At 37.7% G+C, this 19,572-nt stretch overlaps 1 protein-coding gene across 5 annotated transcripts in view; it reads left to right on the top strand.

Moving 5' to 3' along the window:
* Positions 1-19,572, top strand: part of MED13L (mediator complex subunit 13L) — a 322,472-nt gene that overhangs the window by 154,999 nt on the left and 147,901 nt on the right. For 4 of the 5 annotated variants that reach the window (XR_007911907.2, XM_051826600.2, XM_051826599.2 and 1 more), the window contains exon 3: positions 18,769-18,853. The exons of the other annotated variant lie outside the window; for it this stretch is intronic. Coding sequence is in view for 3 of the 4 variants with exons in the window: in XM_051826600.2 (XP_051682560.1) it covers positions 18,769-18,853 (85 nt within the window). In the remaining variant the exon portion in view is untranslated. The remainder of the gene's footprint in view (positions 1-18,768; positions 18,854-19,572) is intronic. 5 annotated transcript variants of the gene reach the window in all.

Below are 19,572 nucleotides of genomic sequence, written 5' to 3'. Positions count from 1 at the left end.
AACCCTCCCTTCTCCTAACCCTACTTTGCCTCACCTCCAGGGGTGGAAGATTCTTGGTCAGATTGCTGAAGAAAATGAGCAGTGGAAAATTGAAACTGCGCAATCTGGAGAGTTTTATTTTTAAAATAGTTGTTCTTAGTCTGAACTAAAGTAAGGCAAGTGTAAAACATTTTTATTTTATTGCAATTGGCCAATCCTTTAATTGCTAAATTTATGCAAGTATGATCATTTTTAAAGGGGATTGTAATTTTCATATTAATAAGAAATGTTTAGTTTGTTTCTTCTGCAAGTTTAAGTTGTCAGGGAAGTCATAGATGTTTATGACATCAGGGTATCTGATAGAGACCTTAGATCTTCTAGACAAAAGTCTTGAAGCTTTGCTTAATGGTGCATTGAATTTTTGTTGACTACCCTGGAGGTACAAGGCATGTGTTGATACTTCTTATTTTCTGAATAGTCGTCTTTGTTTGAGTTTCTCTCCTAGAAAAGCATAGTATTGGGTTTGTGTAGGCAGAAACCCACTTCTAAATTACTATCTTTGTATTATATGTCTTTCACCTAATTTAAATTCACCTTGAAATAGGCAAAATGGCATAAGAAAAAATTAAACAAGGCTGTATATGCGTAATTGAAAGTTACTAGATTGGGCCGGCGCCGTGGCTCACTAGGCTAATCCTCCGCCTAGCGGCGCCGGCACACCGGGTTCTAGTCCCGGTTGGGGCACTGGATTCTGTCCCGGTTGCTCCTCTTCCAGGCCAGCTCTCTGCTGTGGCCAGGGAGTGCAGTGGAGGATGGCCCAGGTGCTTGGGCCCTGCACCCCATGGGAGACCAGGAAAAGCACCTGGCTCCTGGCTCCTGGCTCCTGGCTCCTGGCTCCTGGCTCCTGGCTCCTGCCTCCTGCCATTGGATCAGCGCGGTGTGCTGGCCGCGGCGGCCATTGGAGGGTGAACCAACGGCAAAGGAAGACCTTTCTCTCCGTCTCTCTCTCTCACTGTCCACTCTGCCTGTCAAAAAATTAAAAAAAATAAATAAAAAAAAAAAAAACTACAATCCCTATATCTAAAAAAAAAAAAAAAAAAAAAAAGAAAGTTACTAGATTGAAGATTATAAAATGAATAGAGTGCATCATTGTCTAGTCCACTTAAAAGAGTCATTGTGTTTTAGTTTCTTCTCCCTTCACCTTCAGTTTTTATTATTATTATTATTATTATTATTATTATTTTTTTTTTTTGACAGGCAGAGTGGACAGTGAGAGAGAGAGAGAGAAAGGTCTTCCTTTGCCGTTGGTTCACCCTCCAATGGCCGCCGCGGCCGGCGCGCTGCGGCCGGCGCACCGCGCTGATCCGATGGCAGGAGCCAGGAGCCAGGTGCTTTTCCTGGTCTCCCATGGGGTGCAGGGCCCAAGGACTTGGGCCATCCTCCACTGCACTCCCTGGCCACAGCAGAGAGCTGGCCTGGAAGAGGGGCAACCGGGACAGAATCCAGCGCCCCAACTGGGACTAGAACCCGGTGTGCCGGCGCCGCTAGGCGGAGGATTAGCCTACTGAGCCGCGGCGCCGGCCTTCACCTTCAGTTTTTTAGTAGCTCTACTGAAAATTAGATTTTTAGCAGTGTATCTTAGCGAGTAATATTTGGGATATCCTCAGTAGATAAAAATATGTCTTTTGGGACTGGCGCTGTAGCTCACAGGTAAAGCCCCAGCTTGCAGCACCATATGGGGGCTGGTTCCAGTCTCAGTTGTTCCGCTTGCCATCCAGCTCCCTGCTAATGTGCCTGGGAAAGCAGCTGAGGATGGCCCAAGTGTTTGGGGTCCTGCACCCATGTGGGAGACCCAGAAGAAGCTCTTAGTTCCTGGCTTTGGACTGGCTCAGTTCTGGCTACTACAGTCATTTGGGGAGTGAACCAGCAGATAGAAGATCTCTGTCTCTTGTCTTTCTGCCTTTCAAATAAATAAATTCATTTTAAAAAACTCCTTTAAATATTATCTGCTGAATTGAAAATTTATCATTTATTCACATGTCTGTAATAATTACTTAAAAACACTTCAGATTTCGAAATTGCTGAGAACAAATAACAAAAATTTGATGGATGGGCGTGGCATTGTGGCATAGCTGGTAAAACCGCTGGCTACTCCACTTCCAATCCAGCTTCTTGCTGAAGTACCTGGGAAAGTAACAGAGGTTGGCCCAAATACTTGGGCCCTTGCACCGATGTGGGAGACAGAAGAAGCTCCTGACTTCAGACCGGTCCAGCTCTGGCTGTTGCAGCCATTTGGAAGGTGAACAAGCAAATGGAAGATCTCTCTGTCTCTTCTTTCTATAACTCTCCCTTTCTTTTTTTTTTCTTTTTTTTTTTTTTTTTGGACAGGCAGAGTGGACAGTGAGAGAGAGAGACAGAGAGAAAGGTCTTCCTTTGCCGTTGGTTCACCCTCCAATGGCCGCCGCGGCCGGCGCGCTGCGGCCTGCGCACCGCGCTGATGCGATGGCAGGAGCCAGGAGCCAGGTGCTTTTCCTGGTCTCCCATGGGGTGCAGGGCCCAAGCACCTGGGCCATCCTCCACTGCACTCCCTGGCCACAGCAGAGGGCTGGCCTGGAAGAGGGGCAACCGGGACAGAATCCGGCGCCCCGACCGGGACTAGAACCCGGTGTGCCGGCGCCGCTAGGCGGAGGATTAGCCCAGTGAGCCGCGGCGCCGGCCATAACTCTCCCTTTCAAGTAAATACTTTTTAAAAAAATTTGATGGGCATGTATAAACCAGAGTTATTTGAGAACAATTATATTGAAGTTGATTTTCCAAGAAGAAAATCATACAAAATTGTTAAAACTGCTACTGAAATGATTTGGTGGTATTTTTCTGAAAAATTTGTTTGCTTTGCGTATTCCATTCTTCCTGCTCTCCAGTGGATAATATAAGGTTCCTGGGCCCTTGTGATGTAGCTTATGATAAATGCATAGGGACTTTCCACTCCCTCTATCTAATAGACTGAGACAAGTAGCACATATAGCCTATTCTTACATATTTTTAAAAAGATTTATTTATTCACCTGAAAGGCAGGAATAACAGAAAAAGGAGAGAGAGAGAGAGATTGAGAGATACCTTCCATCTTTTGGTTCACTCTCCAAATGGCCACAATGGTGGGGCTATGCCAGGCCAAAGACAGGAGCCTCTTCCAGGTCTCCCTCATGGGTGGCAGGAGCACAAGGACTTGGTCCTTGTTCTGCTGCCTTCTTAGGCACATCAGCAGGGAGCTGGATTGGAGTGGAGCAGCTGGGACCCAAACTGGTGTCCATATTGGATGCCAGCACTGCAGGTGCAGGCTTAAGCGTCTATGTCATAATGCCAGCCCCCCTATTCTTATTTACATTCAAATATATCAATATTAATATAATGTGTTATAGTCAATATATAATAAGAATACATAATATTTCATGATCCTGTAGCTTTATAATAAGACATTGTAAATTTATAGCCCTTAAGAGGCTTCATCCATAATTAATAACCTTTAGATTTAATTATGTAAAGGACAGAGGGAATGAAGAGTTAATAATTCTGTTTCTAAATGTTTGTTATTGAGATAGATATTTTAAAATTTAAAATGTTCTTATTCTAGCTCTTATGAGATTCACTTTATTACATTAACTTTTAAATTATAATAGTGGGTTCATTATTGTATTTTAAATTAATATATTTTCTTGATTTGTTTCCTTCAAGAATACTTTTTATTAGTCATTCTCATCTTGTTAATTATAAAGGGTCCAAATGAGATCTTATTTTCATCTGTCTTTTATGTACTTGTTCCTATAGAATTGCTTTCATACTTTAATTATGACACTAGTTGGTTTCCATGGAAATAATATAAAGTCATGACTCTGAAAATGAGTAGAGTTTTCCTTAAATCATCAGTAGGAAAAGACCTAAGCCTTTAAAGAAGTGTGTTTTTGCTGTTCTGCATAGTATAACAACCCTTAGATTTACACTGCCATGACATGTCATGTGTAATTCCCTATCTCAAAAACTAAGTAATACTGTCTTTGGGTGGTAGATTGCATTTTGCTTCACTTGGAATGTTTTTTCAGGGTCAGAATGCTTTTCTTGATGGAAGGGTTTGTGCAGCACAGTAAGCACACAAGGACTGACATTACTCTTGTACATACAGTAATGATATTCTTCTGTATGGGTAAGAAGACAGATGGCAAAGAAAAAAGTGAGGGGCCCGTGCCGTGGCTCACTTGGTTAATCCTCCACTTGCGGTGCCAGCATCCCATATGGGCGCCGGTTCTGTCCCGGTTGCTCCTCTTCCAGTCCAGCTCTCTGCTGTGGCCCAGGAGGGCAGTGGAGGATGGCCCAAGTGCTTGGGCCCCTGCACCCGCATGGGAGACCAGGAAGAAGCACCTGGCTCCTGGCTTCGGATTAGCACAGCTCTGGCCGTAGTGGCCATTTGGGGAGTGAACCAACGGAAGGAAGACCTTTCTATGTCTCTCTCTCTCTCACTGTCTGTAACTCTACCTGTCAAATAAATAAAAAAGAAAAAAGTGAATAATTTCTTATAAAGCAATTGATTAGAAAGTGGGAAAGAGCTACTTTAGATAAAGAGGTAATGTAGGGAAAGTCTGTTGGAGGAGTCTGTGCCGAAGTCAAGCCAGCCAGACACAGGCAAAGGAGGGGTGGAGGTCCTTAGCTCGTTTTGTTGAAGCAATAAACAGAAGGCCAGTGCTATGGAAACTTGTGAAAGTGGTAGGTAGAAGTAGATACAGTTGTGATAGAGTGGGAGCTTGTAGACTATGTAAGGAGCACCCAAGCAGGACTTTAAGCTGAAGGATTTCACAGGGTGGTTTAAAGTTTGAAGAGATCACATTGTTTCATGGAAAACAGATTTAGGGTTCCTGCAGTGAATGAAGGGACACTGTGTAGTTTTGAAACTCTGCTTCCTGAAGAAGCTGAATTGCAAGAGAAATTGAACATCAGGATCTGTGCCTCACAGGATGTTAGTGTATCTCCTGTCTGGAAAGCATGTTTCATGTTTACTACTTTTCTTTTTTAGACTGTTTCTCCTTATCTGAAATGCTAACTCATTCTGAGTACGTAATGTTGTCATTGAATATATGCATATTTAAATTTTTATTACTATTTTAGAGACTACATACAGGTATTTATATTTAAACTTTAGTATAAAAAGTTTGAGTAAAAATTTATAGTAGTTATAATTTTTTTATTTCTTTGCAGATATTTGAATATGAAAATGGTAGGCCCAACGTGTATAACCCTTGGAACTTTTAATTTTGTATTATTCTATATGTGTTTTCTGAATTTCAAGCACAGTTTTAAAAGTTGTAAAATTGTGAGTTATCACAGAAAATTCCATGCAAAATAAAAATTATTGTGCAACAAATCTATTGTAGCTTCCAAGAAATATTATGGACAAAAACTCTCTTCTTTACCCTATAGTGGCTGTTATACTTTATAATAACTGGTTTTTAAACTGTGGAAAAAAGAATTTGTGTGATTGAGCATCATTTGGCAAAGTATTAATACCATGTGTCAAAAGGTGATTATAAGCTAATTTCTTGGAAAGTAGATTTTTCCCTAGTCTAAGTGGCAGATAGTTTGTAAGTCTAGCCTATCAAAAGTTTGAATGCTTAATTTTAGTGTTGGTTGACTTTTGGGTTTTGTAATAAGGAGGAGTGGATTGGCTAGGTTGTAACTCTGTAAACATCTGAAATCTTCAGAATCTATCTTGGAAGGATTTCTCACATCCTAGTACATTTCATCAACATTTTACAATTAGAGAGCTGGGAAGAATCTCAAGAGTAGAGGTAACTTCAAAAGCAGCAGTAGAAACCAAGGATGTTTAACTGCCAGTGAGGCGGTCCAGGTTTTTCTGAGTGTCTCGTACTGTTTACTTCTTTGGCTTTTCCAATGGTTTGCAAATTCTGTCCTCTTTGCAAATCCTGTAATTGTTCACCTTTCCAAGTGGATTCACTATAGAGCTTCATATTTTATAATGGATAAAAATGCAGCTGCACTGGTCAAAGTGGGAAGGGCCAGAGACATGTTCAAAGCTTTTCCAAAGGACATTGGCATTCCAGGGACCACAGGGAGAAAACCACTATCCCATGTGTCAGTGAAACTACTCAGTCCTGCCTTTCCCCGGATTGTGCCTTCTCGAGCTCACTTAGCCCTGAAATCAAAGTGCCTTGTTAGCCAACATAGCCAAAGTGCTATGTTAGGAAGAACATAGGATTGAACTCATCCGTACACTATGTGAATAATCTTATTTTCCTAAAGAACTTGTAGTTTTCCTTTTTCATTGTGTTAATGCAAAGAGTCCTGTAGTGTTGAAACACTTAATGGAGTAGAAATATTGGCATTGTAGGATATTTAGGTCATTTATAAATTTTTTGCTTATGAGTTGGCAATTTTTTTAGCTTATTAAGTCTTGGATAAAGACAGCTTTTTCCTGGATACTTTTCAACTTAAAAGTTTTGAGAAATCTTCCTTACATTCAAATAGATTTTTTTTCACTAAAAACCCATAATTTTTTAAGGCTTGAGGAAAGAATTACTCATTCTGGCTTTTAAAGTGAAAAATAACTTCTGATTCTGTTAAGTCAGATTTATGTAATAGAAATTCTTATGGAGACAAAGTAGTCATCTATTCATGTAAAATGTTCTGATTACTGAGATACCATTTTATTTCATGAGATAGAACCCTAGGGATGGAACCTCCGTTCTTCCTCCCTTCCTTTCTTCTTCCCTTTATTCCCCCATGTGCCCACAGCAGCCAGGACTGGGCCAGTCCAGAGCCAGGGGGACTCACTTGCTGCCTCCCAGTGTGTGCATTAGGAAGCTAAATTAGAAACGGAGTAGCTGACACTTAACCAATGTGACTGGTTTTGGGGGAGTCATGATTTTATACAATTTAAAAGGCAAAATACAAAATAAGAGGGATACGTGGGTGCTGATGTATAGATGCTGTGCTCTTGTTGTTTGTTTCTATCTTGTTGTTTGATTCTATATTATACAAATTTTAAACTTGTATAATTGTAATGCATGGAACACATTAGACTTCTCTTTGAATCATACTGTGTCCAAGTGCATACCAGAGATCAGTGGCTCTTTCATAGACTCTTTAGAGAAAGGCAGTGTATTTCTAATGGTAGCACAGATCAGAAAATTCTAAAATCCATCCAACAGCTTAAAATTGCTCCAGTGTTTTGTTGTTTCACAAAGATGTGTTTGCTTGACATAGCACCCCCCCCCACCTTTTTTTTGGACAGGCCATTTTTTAAAAAGGTTTGTGATTTACACTAAAATTTTTCTATTTGCTTATTTCATTTCATTACCATTTCAAACAAATTTTCATATATGCTAATTGTTTTGTTATTTTTGTAGTATGTTAGTGTAAAATGATGTTAGGAAACATTTTTTGAAAGAGGCTTTTTTTTTTTTTTTTTTTTTTTTTTTTTTTTTTTTTGACAGAGTTAGCGAGAGAGAGCGAAAGGTCCTCCCTCCGTTGGTTCATCCCCCAAATGGCCGCTACGGCTAATCTTTTAAGAAATGCTGTATTATATATAATATTTTTTTAAAAGAATTATTTTATTTATTTGAAAGACAGAGTTACAGAGAGAAGTAGAGCCAGAGAGAGAGGGAGGTCTTCCATTCCTCTGGTTCACTCCTCAAATAACCACAATGGCCAGAACTGAGCTGATCTGAAGCTAGGAGCCAAGAGCTTCCTCCAGGTCTCCCACTTGGGTGCAGGGGCCCAAGGACTTGGGCCATCCTCCACTGCTTTCCCAGGCCGTAGCAGAGGACTGGATGGGAAGAGGAGCAGCCAGGACTAGAACCAGTGCTCATATGGGAAGCAGGCCTTTAACCCACTGTGTCACAGTGCCGGCCCCTAGAATCTGTTAATGCTAAAAAATACTTCGAATATTTTGGTTTAACTATAAACTTAAAAGTTCTTGGTGAATACTTTATTTATATAATATGTATTTATATGTTTACTTGGAGGGGAAAGAGAGAGAGCACAACCTAGCTCTCATTCCTTGGTTCACTCCTCAAATGTCTACTAAGGCTGGTGGCATGAATTAAATGCCTGGAACTCAGTCCAGTTCTCCTGTGTGGCAGGAACTGAACAACATGTCTGCCTGCCAGGATCTGCATGCGGAGGAAGCTGGAATCAGGAGGGTCTGCCTAACTGATATCTTAACTACTAGGCCAAATACCTGCCTCGTGAAGACTTTTGTTTTCCTTGTTAGCTACTAAATTTCCATAAATTTCAGCCTAGCAACACATATACATAAATCCACAGAATACTGCAGTTGTGTGACAATGTGGAGAAATGCTTCGATTTAAGAATTCCATAAAAAATTGACTTTAAATGTCACCTTTAAAATCTGGCTTAAGACTTTTTTTTCAAGTTTAAATTGAATTATATTCATAGTTCAGACCTTTGCCAGGTATAGTGATTGAGGAGTGTTTGGTGCAGTGATAGGCTGATATAATTATTAGACAGTTCTGTTAATCAAAATCATATTTTTGTTTTACTGTGTTACAAAGTAGGTTTTCTGGACTTGGAGCAGCATATTAAATAAATTAAAACATTCATTTTTAGTAAAACTAGGTAACAGAAAAAGTAAGAGAACAAGTCATTTTACAGTACATGTAAAATAATGGGAAAAGAGAAGGGAGTTAATACTCTTGTTGATTTTTGTACTCCTATGGTGAAAGAAGGTACACTAATAATAATTTTTGGATACAAAAAATTGGGTATATAGAATGAGTTTGCTTAATCCGTATCTCTTCTGTTTACCAAAGAAGTATACCAGCTACCTATGAGCTCTCAAGGAGGTGGCAGTGGTATTCCATATGGACACCAGTTCAAGTTCTGTCTGCTGCAGTTCTGATCCAGCTCCCTGCTGATGAGCCCAGGAAGGCAGCAGAAGATGGTCCAAATCCTTGGGTCCCTGCCACCCTGCAAGAGACTAGGAAGAAGCTCCTGGCTTCTGATAGGCCCAGCTCTGGCATTTATGGCCATCTGGGGAATGAACCAACAGATGGAAGATATTCTCTTTCTCTCTCTTTCTCCCTCTTCCTCTCCCCTTCTCTTCCCTTCTCTATAACTCTACCTTTAAAATAAATAAATAAAATTTTTCTTAGAGGAGGTGACACTGCGCATGGCCTGAAGCAGCCTTTGTGTGTACTGAGCTTTATAGTTGAATGTGTGTCTCTCTCAACATTTGCTATTGTAACCTATCAGCTAAAAAATAATTACTATGTCACTTTGGTTGGTGGCTCAAATAGCAAAAATATGCTGTCTCTTAATCAAAGGTGATTACAGTTTTTTCCTCTCTGTAAATGTGCTTGTTGTGTAACGAGAATGCATTAGTCTCAGCCTGATGTACGAAATGAAAGGCAGCAAGAAGCAGCACCATTGTTATCACTCCAGGCGTGTCTAATGAATCGTGTTTCCATGTTCTCTTGGTCACGCCAAAGAGTGCCCTCAGCCAGGGCTAAGCCTCCTGTAAAATGCTCTTTAAGATTGTGGTAGCAAGAGCAGAAATGCTAGTGGGGGTGGGGATAGAATACCAAAGAGACAGCTGCATTTCAAACAGTTACAGCTGCAAGGATTACTCACTGTAATAGCAGTGACAGACAACTGTTTGAGCTTTAGTGCAAAGGCAATTTGGGGACTTGCCCTGTCAGAATTTTAGTAGAAGGCTGCAGTGTGTGTGTGTGTGTGTGTGTGTGTGTACATACAAACGTTTCAAATCAGATTATGTCTGAACGAATGGTGGAAATAATTTTTAGATTTTTACTCCTCACTTGTGCCAGTGTTGAAATCAGTGGTTGAGTCATCTTAAGTAAAATCATTATCATCTAGGAAGTTTGTAAAATATTTATTTGTAGCATTAATAGATTTAAGTGCCAATGCTATATCTGAATCACATGTTTGGGTTTCCTTCTCAAAATTTGTATTGTGATGGTTCCTGTTCTATGACAGTGCTGGTCTTTGTGGTTTCTGAGCCTGTGTTTCTTCTTCTTCTTCTTTTTTTTTTAATCCAAGTATATACTGTTTAATGAGTAACAAAAGCCTTATTTTCAAAATGTATTTCGAATATGTGTGTTTATGAAAGGAATGCATGTCTGTAGAAGAAGTCTGGAGATTACATGAAGAAATAAATAAGATTTCATTATTCCAACCAAAGATAACCATTCATTTTGATGATTGTCCTTCTGGACTGTTGTTTATGAATTTTAGAGCATATATTGAGAGTGTATTAAAAGATTTAAAAGGTAAAACAATAATAATTAAAAATCTTCCAAATGAATAGCAAATGGAGGAGCTTTGGTGTTTGTAAGTTAACAGCAGCCATTGTAAAAATTTCTTTTTCAATATGCAGCTATTAAAGTACCATTGAAGCCCATTTTCTGTAGTAATTATCTTTTGAAGATCTTGCGCAGTTTATCTAGAAGTTTAGTTCTATGGTCTCCTTCAATTTAAAGGTTACTGGCTTTACATGGAGTCCTGTGATCCATTGAAATGCTAACTTGGGTCATGTCTTCACTGCTACAATGCTGTGTAGAAGCTGTCATTAAAATTCTGGTGATTCGGCAACTTGCAGAGAACCCGTGCTGTTTGAGATTCTTTAGGAAGACATTACACTGTTAAAATTTTGCATCACAACTCTGCTTCTGTCTCCTGAGTACTGTCAATATTTGTATAATCATTTAACTTGCAATTAGATCAGAACAAATGGAGCATTTTGATATATGCCTTCTGTTATTCTTTTTCCCCCTGTATCTTATTTGATTGAAGAATTGATATTGGAAATTTAAAATCCATTTCCAACATATATTGTTAAATGAAATCAAATACTCTACATCCACACGCAATTTAAAAAAATCAGAGCTCTAAGTGGGTAGAATTTGATATAGGTAGAGTCCATTTAGTTATTAATGACTTCAGATACAGATTTTACAAGGCAATCAATGGCAGCATAACTGTGATCAATCAATGGTATTGTATGTAATTGGATTTTTATGGGTGCAATGTTGTATTTCAGAATTCATATAGCATGCTACTTTTTGTAACTTAATTTTTTAAAAGATTTATTTATTTATTTGGAAAGTCAGAGTTACACACAGAGAGAAGGAGAAGCAGAGAGAGAGAAGTCTTCCATCGCTGGTTCACTCCCCAATTGGCTGCCACAGCCGGAGTTGCGCCGATCCAAAGCCAGCAACCTGGAGCTTCTTCCGGGTCTCCCATGCTGGTGCAGGGGCCCAAGGACTTGGGCCATCCTCCACTGCTTTCCCAGGCCATAGCAGAGAGCTGGATCAGAAGTGGAGCAGCAGGGACTCGAACCGGCAGCCATATGGGATGCCACCACTGCAGGCAGCGTCTTTACCTGCTATATCACAGCGCTGGCCCCTTTAATTTTTTTGTAAATCAGTTTTTCAGAAAATTAGATACTTCAAAATTCTACATATTTATCTTTAAAGTATTCTTTCATTTTATGTGATCCATAAAATTAAATTGATAAATGCTTTCTTATTATAGTAGCTCCTTGGTATAGATCTTAAGAAGTAAAATAAAAAATTTTTAAGCAACTACAGTGTTTTTTGTATTGAACTTAAAGGTTGAAAACAAAGACAGTGGGAAAATTTAAAGCCTGGATTCAGAGTTATGCTATCTTTAGCAGTTTGTCACTGAAATCTAACTGGGGAACAGTCTCCTTGTTTCATTGGTCTTGTTTCAGGCTATTTCTGTTTCTATAGTTTGGAGCAAAATTTGATTCTCAATTTTAATGGCCGAATAAGGAGTGCTAGCCCCTAAAGTGCCCCTCCTCCTTGTAGTATTCGCAGTAGCCAATGTGCTTGCTGAACTCATTGTTCTGGATAATAGGTTTCATTAGTTTTGATGCCTGAGGTAAAAAAGCAGTAGGTGAGAGTAAGAAGTGTTTTTGATGTCTAGACGTTCATTTCAGCTGTTGCTGCAATATGATACATTAAAAGGAAATATGTATCATGGCTCAGAGGAAATGTGTATTCTTTGAAAGTAATTCTACTTTTAAACTGCGCAAGGCAGGGTGACCTGAATTCTAAAAGCATGAGCTTGGATTTCTTCAAGGTTTCACAATCTTTATGCTCCTCCCTACTCTATTCCCGTCTCCCTCCCCCTACTTTTTTCCTTCAAGTGAAGTATGTCAGTTTCATTTGTGGAATTTGAAGAGATATCTTTCCAAGATCTCTGCTGGGAAACACAAAATCATTGAAGTATACATTGCTTTGATACTTTGCCGTATTGACTCCCCCCACCAGAACCTTTTATATGTTTTTTCTTCTAAAGATGCTTATTAATTCAGCAAGGAACCCTGTTTTGTGAAGTTGAAAGAAGTTATATTACAATTTGTGAGGATTTTGAAATAGTTGGGCATTAAGCAGTAATTATTTCTATTTAAAATTTTTCTTTATAAAACACTGTCTCTTCAGCTAAAATAATGTATATAGTACTTTTACAGTTTAAATATTTGATTATGAGGATTACTATATTTAAAAAGTTAAATAATAGCAATTTAAACAATATTTGATTATAGTTTTTACAGTTAAAGTGAGATAACTTTAGTGCCAAAATAGTTTTTATTTGTAAATAGGCAGCTAGGTTCGTACTTAATTTTTCATTCTTAATCTGGTCATAGAAAAAAAAATAACAACAGGAGAATGTGTAGTTCAAGAATTCTTTGTTTTGGTTGATTCTTGCCACTCTATTTTATACACGTATTAGGTCTCAGTTTTTTCTCATCTGAGGTCAACAATGTTTTATAAAATTTTCTCTGTTGTGCATTAATAAACTTAATAAGTGTTGTCTATAGAGATGGAGTTCTTAGTACTTTATAGTCTAAAGAAGCATTGAGCATTTGGTGGAAACTGAGAAGATCAGAAGAATTAGAAAGGTCTCCCTCTGCTCTTAAGATGTAGGCATTATCCCCTGGAGAGGTACAAGTATTGTAAAGAGAAGGGTGCATTATCTGCAGCCCTTCTAAGAGACTTTGGCAGTTTTTCTTCTCAGTCTACCTTGAAAGGGAAACAGAGAACTAAATGGGTCAGCTCATTTATAGAAACTTAAATTTGACTACTCCAACTGCCTCCTTTCCTTCCCCAAAGTACTTCCTGAAGAATCTCCATATCAAGCAAATAAACTATTTAAATTTTACCATGTGCCTAGATGTGGAACTGCCTCAGATGAATTAGTTTAGAAAGCTAAAATGTGGTTTTACCTGACTTTATCATGGAGTTGTATAGATGCATTACAGAAGTAATTTCAGTATGTTTAGTTTTCAAAAATGTTACTTGCAATTATTTAGAAAACATTAAGGTCCAAATTTCGGAACCAAAAGGAAATATAACTTGAGTGTCACAAGTTGTCTTTGTAGCTAGTGCTGAACGTTCTGACCTATTCACCGTATGCAGGACTGTGGTATGCTGGGAAGAGGATGAGTGATAGTCACAAAATTCAGATTTCAGTTCCATTCATCCCACTAGTCCTCTTAATTGGATATAAGCAGATTTTAGATGGAAGCTAATTTGAATAAAATTCAAAAGGGTTGTGTATGTAGTAACAGGTCAACTCAACATGTGTTTATGAATTCTGAGACATTCTAGATGCTGCAGCTATGAAAAGAAATTGCTTCCTCTTGATTTCTTTTAATGGAAAAATTGATCTTTATAAAACCAGATTAAAAAGTTTGATCCTTTAGACTGCTGACTATACCTGAATTTGAATTCATACTTTAGACTTCTTAATTACATGGTCTCAGACAAGTTTCTTCAGATTCTTAAGCATTTGTTTTCTTCTTCACAGAATGGAGATTAAAAAGAAATTTTTGTAATAGAGTTTCACACCAAGAAAACTGGGTTGACTAAAAGAATATTGAATGTTTACAGAACTGCAGCATTTTGAGAATCACCACTGTTGAAGTGGTGTGGTGAGAGAAAAGTGCTGTCTGCCATGGGGCACTAGATGCTACAATGTTGTTGCTGCTTTCATGACCCAACCTGGATCTTGAAGCCTCTCTTTGTAGTGCTGACAGAATGATCTCTCCATCCCTCTTTTTTTCCTGGATCAGAGTCAAAGGTGTGGGCCAGGAATATCTTGTGGAGTTTGCAGCATATATATGTATATCCTTGTTGTCAGACTGTAGAAGATGGAAAAGAAAATCATTCTCTTTTAGTTTCCATTAGGAGTGATCATCTTTGGCTCCTTGACAGTTCCCAGCCACCTAGGCATTAGGCAATGCTCAGTGATAAGGAAGAAATCTGGTGCTGTGCAGCTAAAGTGCATGTCAGAATTCTTCACTATGTGTCCTACTATTGTGTTGACTAATCTCCTCAGCTGTCTCTTTATATGATAATCTATATAGTGTGTGGTTCAAAACCTGGGATGCAGAATAAAATAATAAACTTTGTTTTCTGTATAGAGAAATAATTTTGATGATAACATCATTTTAAAGTATTGGACTTTCTTCTGAACATGAAATAGATAAGAAATGAAGGATGCTCTGGTTTATCTTTATTTTGACATAGATTTGCTTTTGATGGTAAATTAAAAGGGTCAGCAGGTTAATGTGTACCTTTACATTTATAGGCCACATTGATGTTATTTGTTAGAATGTTTAATCCATGGTCATAGTTGTCAGCTTACTGTAAATTATTGACTGTTCTCAAATCTGTAGTACAATATTTCTGATGTAGGAAATTTACATGTTTTGTGGTACATTGGGTTAAGGCACTGCGTGGAACAAATGCATCTCATGTCCAAGTACCTGGTTGGAGTCTGGGCTGTTGTGTTTTCCATCCTGCTAATGCGTCTTGGGAGGCAGCAGAGGATATCCCAAGTACTTGAGCCTCTGCCACCCACATGGGAGACCAGGAGGCAGCCAGTGCTCCTGGCTTCAGCCTGGCCCAGCTCTGACTGTTGAGGCCATCTGGGGAGTAAACCAGCTGATGGAAGGCACACTGCTTACATTTTCCCTCCTTCCTGCACCCTCCCACCCCCATCTCTCTGCCTTTCAAATAAAAGAAGTTTTTAAAAATTCGTGTGAAATATAGACACTGTACGTCTTTGTAGTTACTTCCCTTGACTTGTAATTTATAATTTTCTACTTTTAATTCTTAGTTCATTTCCCTTAAACAAGAGCTTAATGTTGTAAGATTGGTTTTACTTTGTGTTATTACATTCTTCCTGATTTTATGTTCATTTCATACCTAAACTTTATATTAATTTATATAATTTATAGTTATATAATCCATTTTGAGTTTTAATCTCCTCCCTCATTACTTGCAGCACCATTTGCTGAAAAGACTGTCTTTCTCCACTGACTTGCCTTGATACTTTTGTGGCTCTATTTCTGTACTGTGTCTATGCTGTTGTATTGTGTACATGTCTGTCCTTTCCCCAGTACAGTGCTGTCTAGTCTATCCTTCCTTCATAGTAAGTCTGGAAATCAGGTAATGGAAGTCTTCCAGCTGTAACCTTTTTTTTAACCACATTGTTTAGGTTATTCTCATTCCTTTGCTTTTTTGTATAAATATACTATAAAACCATGGTGCAGGGTTATTGATTGAAGTGGAATATATTCCATAATTGGTTTGGGAAGAATTGACATCTTAAATAGTAATGATTTTTCTAGTCTATGATCAGTTTATTTGTGTTATTTCTTCTGTCAGTAGTACAGTTTTTAGCATACAGGTCTTGTATATATTTTGTAAAATTTATACCCAAGAGTTTCATAGTTTTTGGTGCTACTGTGAATGACACTTAAATTTTTCTAATTATTCATTCCAATGTATAGATGAATACTGGTTTGTGTCTATTTACCTTGTATTCTATGAATTAGCTAAGTCTACACTTTAAGTTCTTGGAAAAAAATCATTTTCAGTTCTTGGAAATTTTTTTTTTGCTGATTTTTGTTTTCAAAGATTTTTAAATAGTCATGTCTTAGAGACAGATTTATCTCTTCCACTCTACTTTTTATGCTTAGTACCTCTTTTTCTTGCCTTATTGTTCTGGATAGGAATTCAAGTCTAAAGTGCAATAGGAGAGGTAAGAGCAGACGTCTTTACCTTTCAGTTTTCTGCCATGATGTGCAATGTTAATTGTGGGTTTTCGTAATAGCTGCCTTAATTTTTTGTTTTTTAAGAAAAAAAAGTAAGATGTATTTTAAAATGATTGAAATAAGGATAAAATCATTGTGGTACTGTAAAACTGTGTCTGGCATGCAGCAGATGTGATAACGTTGGCCTTGTCTCTGAATGTCCAGACTTGTTTTGTGTTCTCCATGACACAGCTGGATACCTGTAGCACCTCAGCCGTTCTGTTAATAAAGTGTTTGAGGACCATTTGAGGAAAAGTTCTGGTTGTTGTCTTAAAACTTTACTTTGTTATCATCTGGTAAGGCCAAAGTAACAGCATCATTAAAACTTAAAAAATAGTGCTATCATTAGAAAGCACTTAGATGTGAATATGTGATATTCTATAAGATTACTAATCTTGTTTCTTCAGTAAATCAAGTGTATGTTTAAAAACAGGTGAAAAAGAGTCAGGCTATTCTAAATTAAAGGAGACAAGTTATATCTGGTAGATCTTGTTTAGATTCTTATTTGATGTGTACCAAAGTAGAAGCAAGATTTGCTATAAAATATATCAAGAAAAAATAAGGTGGCTGATGTAGATTACATAGCATTAATAATATGGGTTATTATTAACTTCATGGGATGTACCATTCTACTTTGAAGTACATTAAAAGATTTTGACTATAGGATTTAAAAAAAAATGTGAATAGCTATTTTTAACTTTGCAAAAAAAAAATCTAGCTGGCATCTCATATGAGCACTGGTTTGATACCTATTTGCTCTGCTTCTGATCCAGCTCCCTAACGGTGGACCTGGGAAAGCAATGGAAGATGACCCAAGTCCTTGGGCCCCTGTACCCACATGGGAGAACCAAATGAAGCTCCTGGCTTCAGCCTGGCTCAGCCTCAGCTGTTGCATCCATTTTGGGGAGTCAACCAGCAGATGAAAGATTCTCTCTCTCTCTCTCTCTCTCTCTCTCTCTCTCTCTCATTCTCTCTCTCTCTACCTTTCAAATAAAAATTAATCTTTAAAAACAAAAAAAGTGGGACACTTGCACAAAAGCTGTATCACTAGCACTTGTGATATTGCAAAGGACTGCTGTTGTAGAAACCAGTGACAAAGTTGAGGAGTGGTTCAGATGAGTTGAATTTTGAACATTAATATATAGGTTCAGGAACTCTGAACTAATTTATTTTGTGCATGTTATATAGCAATATATGAAAACCTGTCTCTATCTATAAAGGACCTCTTAAAAATTGGAAGTGATAAAAAGGATGTTTTAGTTTGTCACCTTCCATACCTCCTTCAGTGACTTATGAAAGAATGGTCAGTGAAACACATTAGGAAGCAGATTAATATGCAGTGCTGTTCTTTGTTGAGAACTTAGCTCTCGTTCATATTCAGGAAAAGCTGTACCCAAAAGAAATATGTGTGAGTGCAAGAATATATGATACTTGCAGAGGATTGTAGAAAACAAGAAATGTCAGTTTATTGTACTTTTTTTTTTTTATTCCTGGTAGTCATCAGTATAGTTTAGTATGTCAGGATTAGCCACATAGGCAGGACAATAGAAGTTATCTGCCATGCCAAGAAAAAAAATACTTATTCAGGTTCATAATTTTAAAGTAATCTGATAAAGGACATGAATTATAAGCACTCTCTCAGATGTTTTAGGAAGAAGTGTAGAAATACCTTTGAGGTACCTGTTGGTACCGTAAGAGTCCGCAGAATGCATGGTGGATTTCACTTGTGTTTTAAATCTCTGTTAAAGTTTTGTCTGCTGAGTGTTTTTGTCAAGATAATAAACAAAAGAAAAGGAAATTTTCTTTGGCAAATGTTGTTTTCATCCTTTCAGTTTTTTTTCTCTCTTGCATTGAATTATTATAATTTAAAAGGAAACTGTCTCCTCTAGAGCAGTTTATATCTGTTTATATATTTATGAGATGAAAGATTTTTAGGACTACATGGGGCATTGGTAGTCTGTTAGAATCTGTTGGTTTTAGAGAACTCATGGCTCAGTGTTGTACTTCATAGCCAAATATGTTATTTTTCAGAATATCAAACCTTATCCAAATTATCTGAATTCAGGAAATAAATTTGATGTTATACCAAGATTTAACTTTTCTGACAGTCTTCCTAAAGTCATATCTTTAAAAGCCTGTCTGAATATGACCCTCAAAACATTTAAAGAAAAGTAACTGATACCTTTTTATATTTTTCCTCTTGATTTTCCCTTTGAAAGTATAGATCATATCTTTGGTATTATTTTGTGATAGTCTTGCTTCCTTTCAGTAGAACTTTAATAAAATTAGTCTTGGTAGCACTATTAGGTAGATAAAATTGAGAATATCAAATGATTTTTAAACTTTGAAGGAACAGATTGAAAAAACTTATGGGAGGGGAATTGCATTGTACCTCATGTTTCACATAGTTTTTTAAAAAACATTTTCTTTTGTATGTAACTATTTGATAACTTCTGGCAAATACTTTGTTGCAGTGTGAGATTGAGATTATTTAGATAATTTAAATTAACATATTAACTTTTCTTTAGAAAAATGCTTTAAAAGTTTCTTTATTTTTATTTGGATGTCCTTTTTACTGGTTCTTTTTTTTTCTTTTTTCTTATTTTTTTTTTCAGTTGTGGAAGAAGGACTCTGGGAAAATGGCCTTTCCTATGAATGTAGGACGCTGCTCTTCAAAGCGATCCACAATCTGTTAGAAAGGTAAGAGAAGGAACACATGGCAGAGTCCACTGCTAGATATTTGGAAGGTCTCCACATGCACGGATTTATTGTTAGTATAAAAATTACGATACATAAATTGCTTGCTTTTTTCTGTTGATATAATTTCAAACTTGGAAGTTTCAGGAATAATACAGTGAATGCCCATCTGTCCCTGTCCCCCTTAATGTGGGTGTTTAAATTTATTCCCCAGACTATGTGCAGACTCAGGATCGATGCTCACTTCTACCCCTAAGTATGTAGGGTGCATTTTTAAGGACAAAGTTATCCTTTCATATAAACCACAGTACAATTATGACAATTAAGAAATTCAAATGCCATTGTATAGTCTATAGTTCAGTTCAAATATTGCCAGTTGTCCTAATTATACCTTTTATACCTTATCTCCTTTAGAGCTAATTATGATCACCCATTGTAGTTAATTTTCATGTTGCTTTAAATCCAGAACAGTTCTGTAGCCTCTTTAAAAAAAAAAAAAATTGAAACACAGAGGGAAACAAAGAGAAACCCAGACAGACAGATTTCTCCAATCATCAGGGTCACTCCCCAAATGCCAAAACAGCTAGAATTGGACTAGACCAAATCCAGGACCCGGGAGCTCAGTCTGGGTCTCTCCCATGTGGATGGTAGGGATACAACTACTTGAGCCATCACCTGCTATGTTGTAGGACGCTCATGATTCACAAGCGGGGATTTGGAAC

This window comes from Oryctolagus cuniculus, chromosome 21 (genome assembly GCF_964237555.1).
Source record: "Oryctolagus cuniculus chromosome 21, mOryCun1.1, whole genome shotgun sequence".
NCBI classification, from domain to species: domain Eukaryota; kingdom Metazoa; phylum Chordata; class Mammalia; order Lagomorpha; family Leporidae; genus Oryctolagus; species Oryctolagus cuniculus.
The sequence above is the reverse complement of the archived record's forward strand: the minus strand, read 5'-3'. Positions and strand labels throughout refer to the sequence as shown.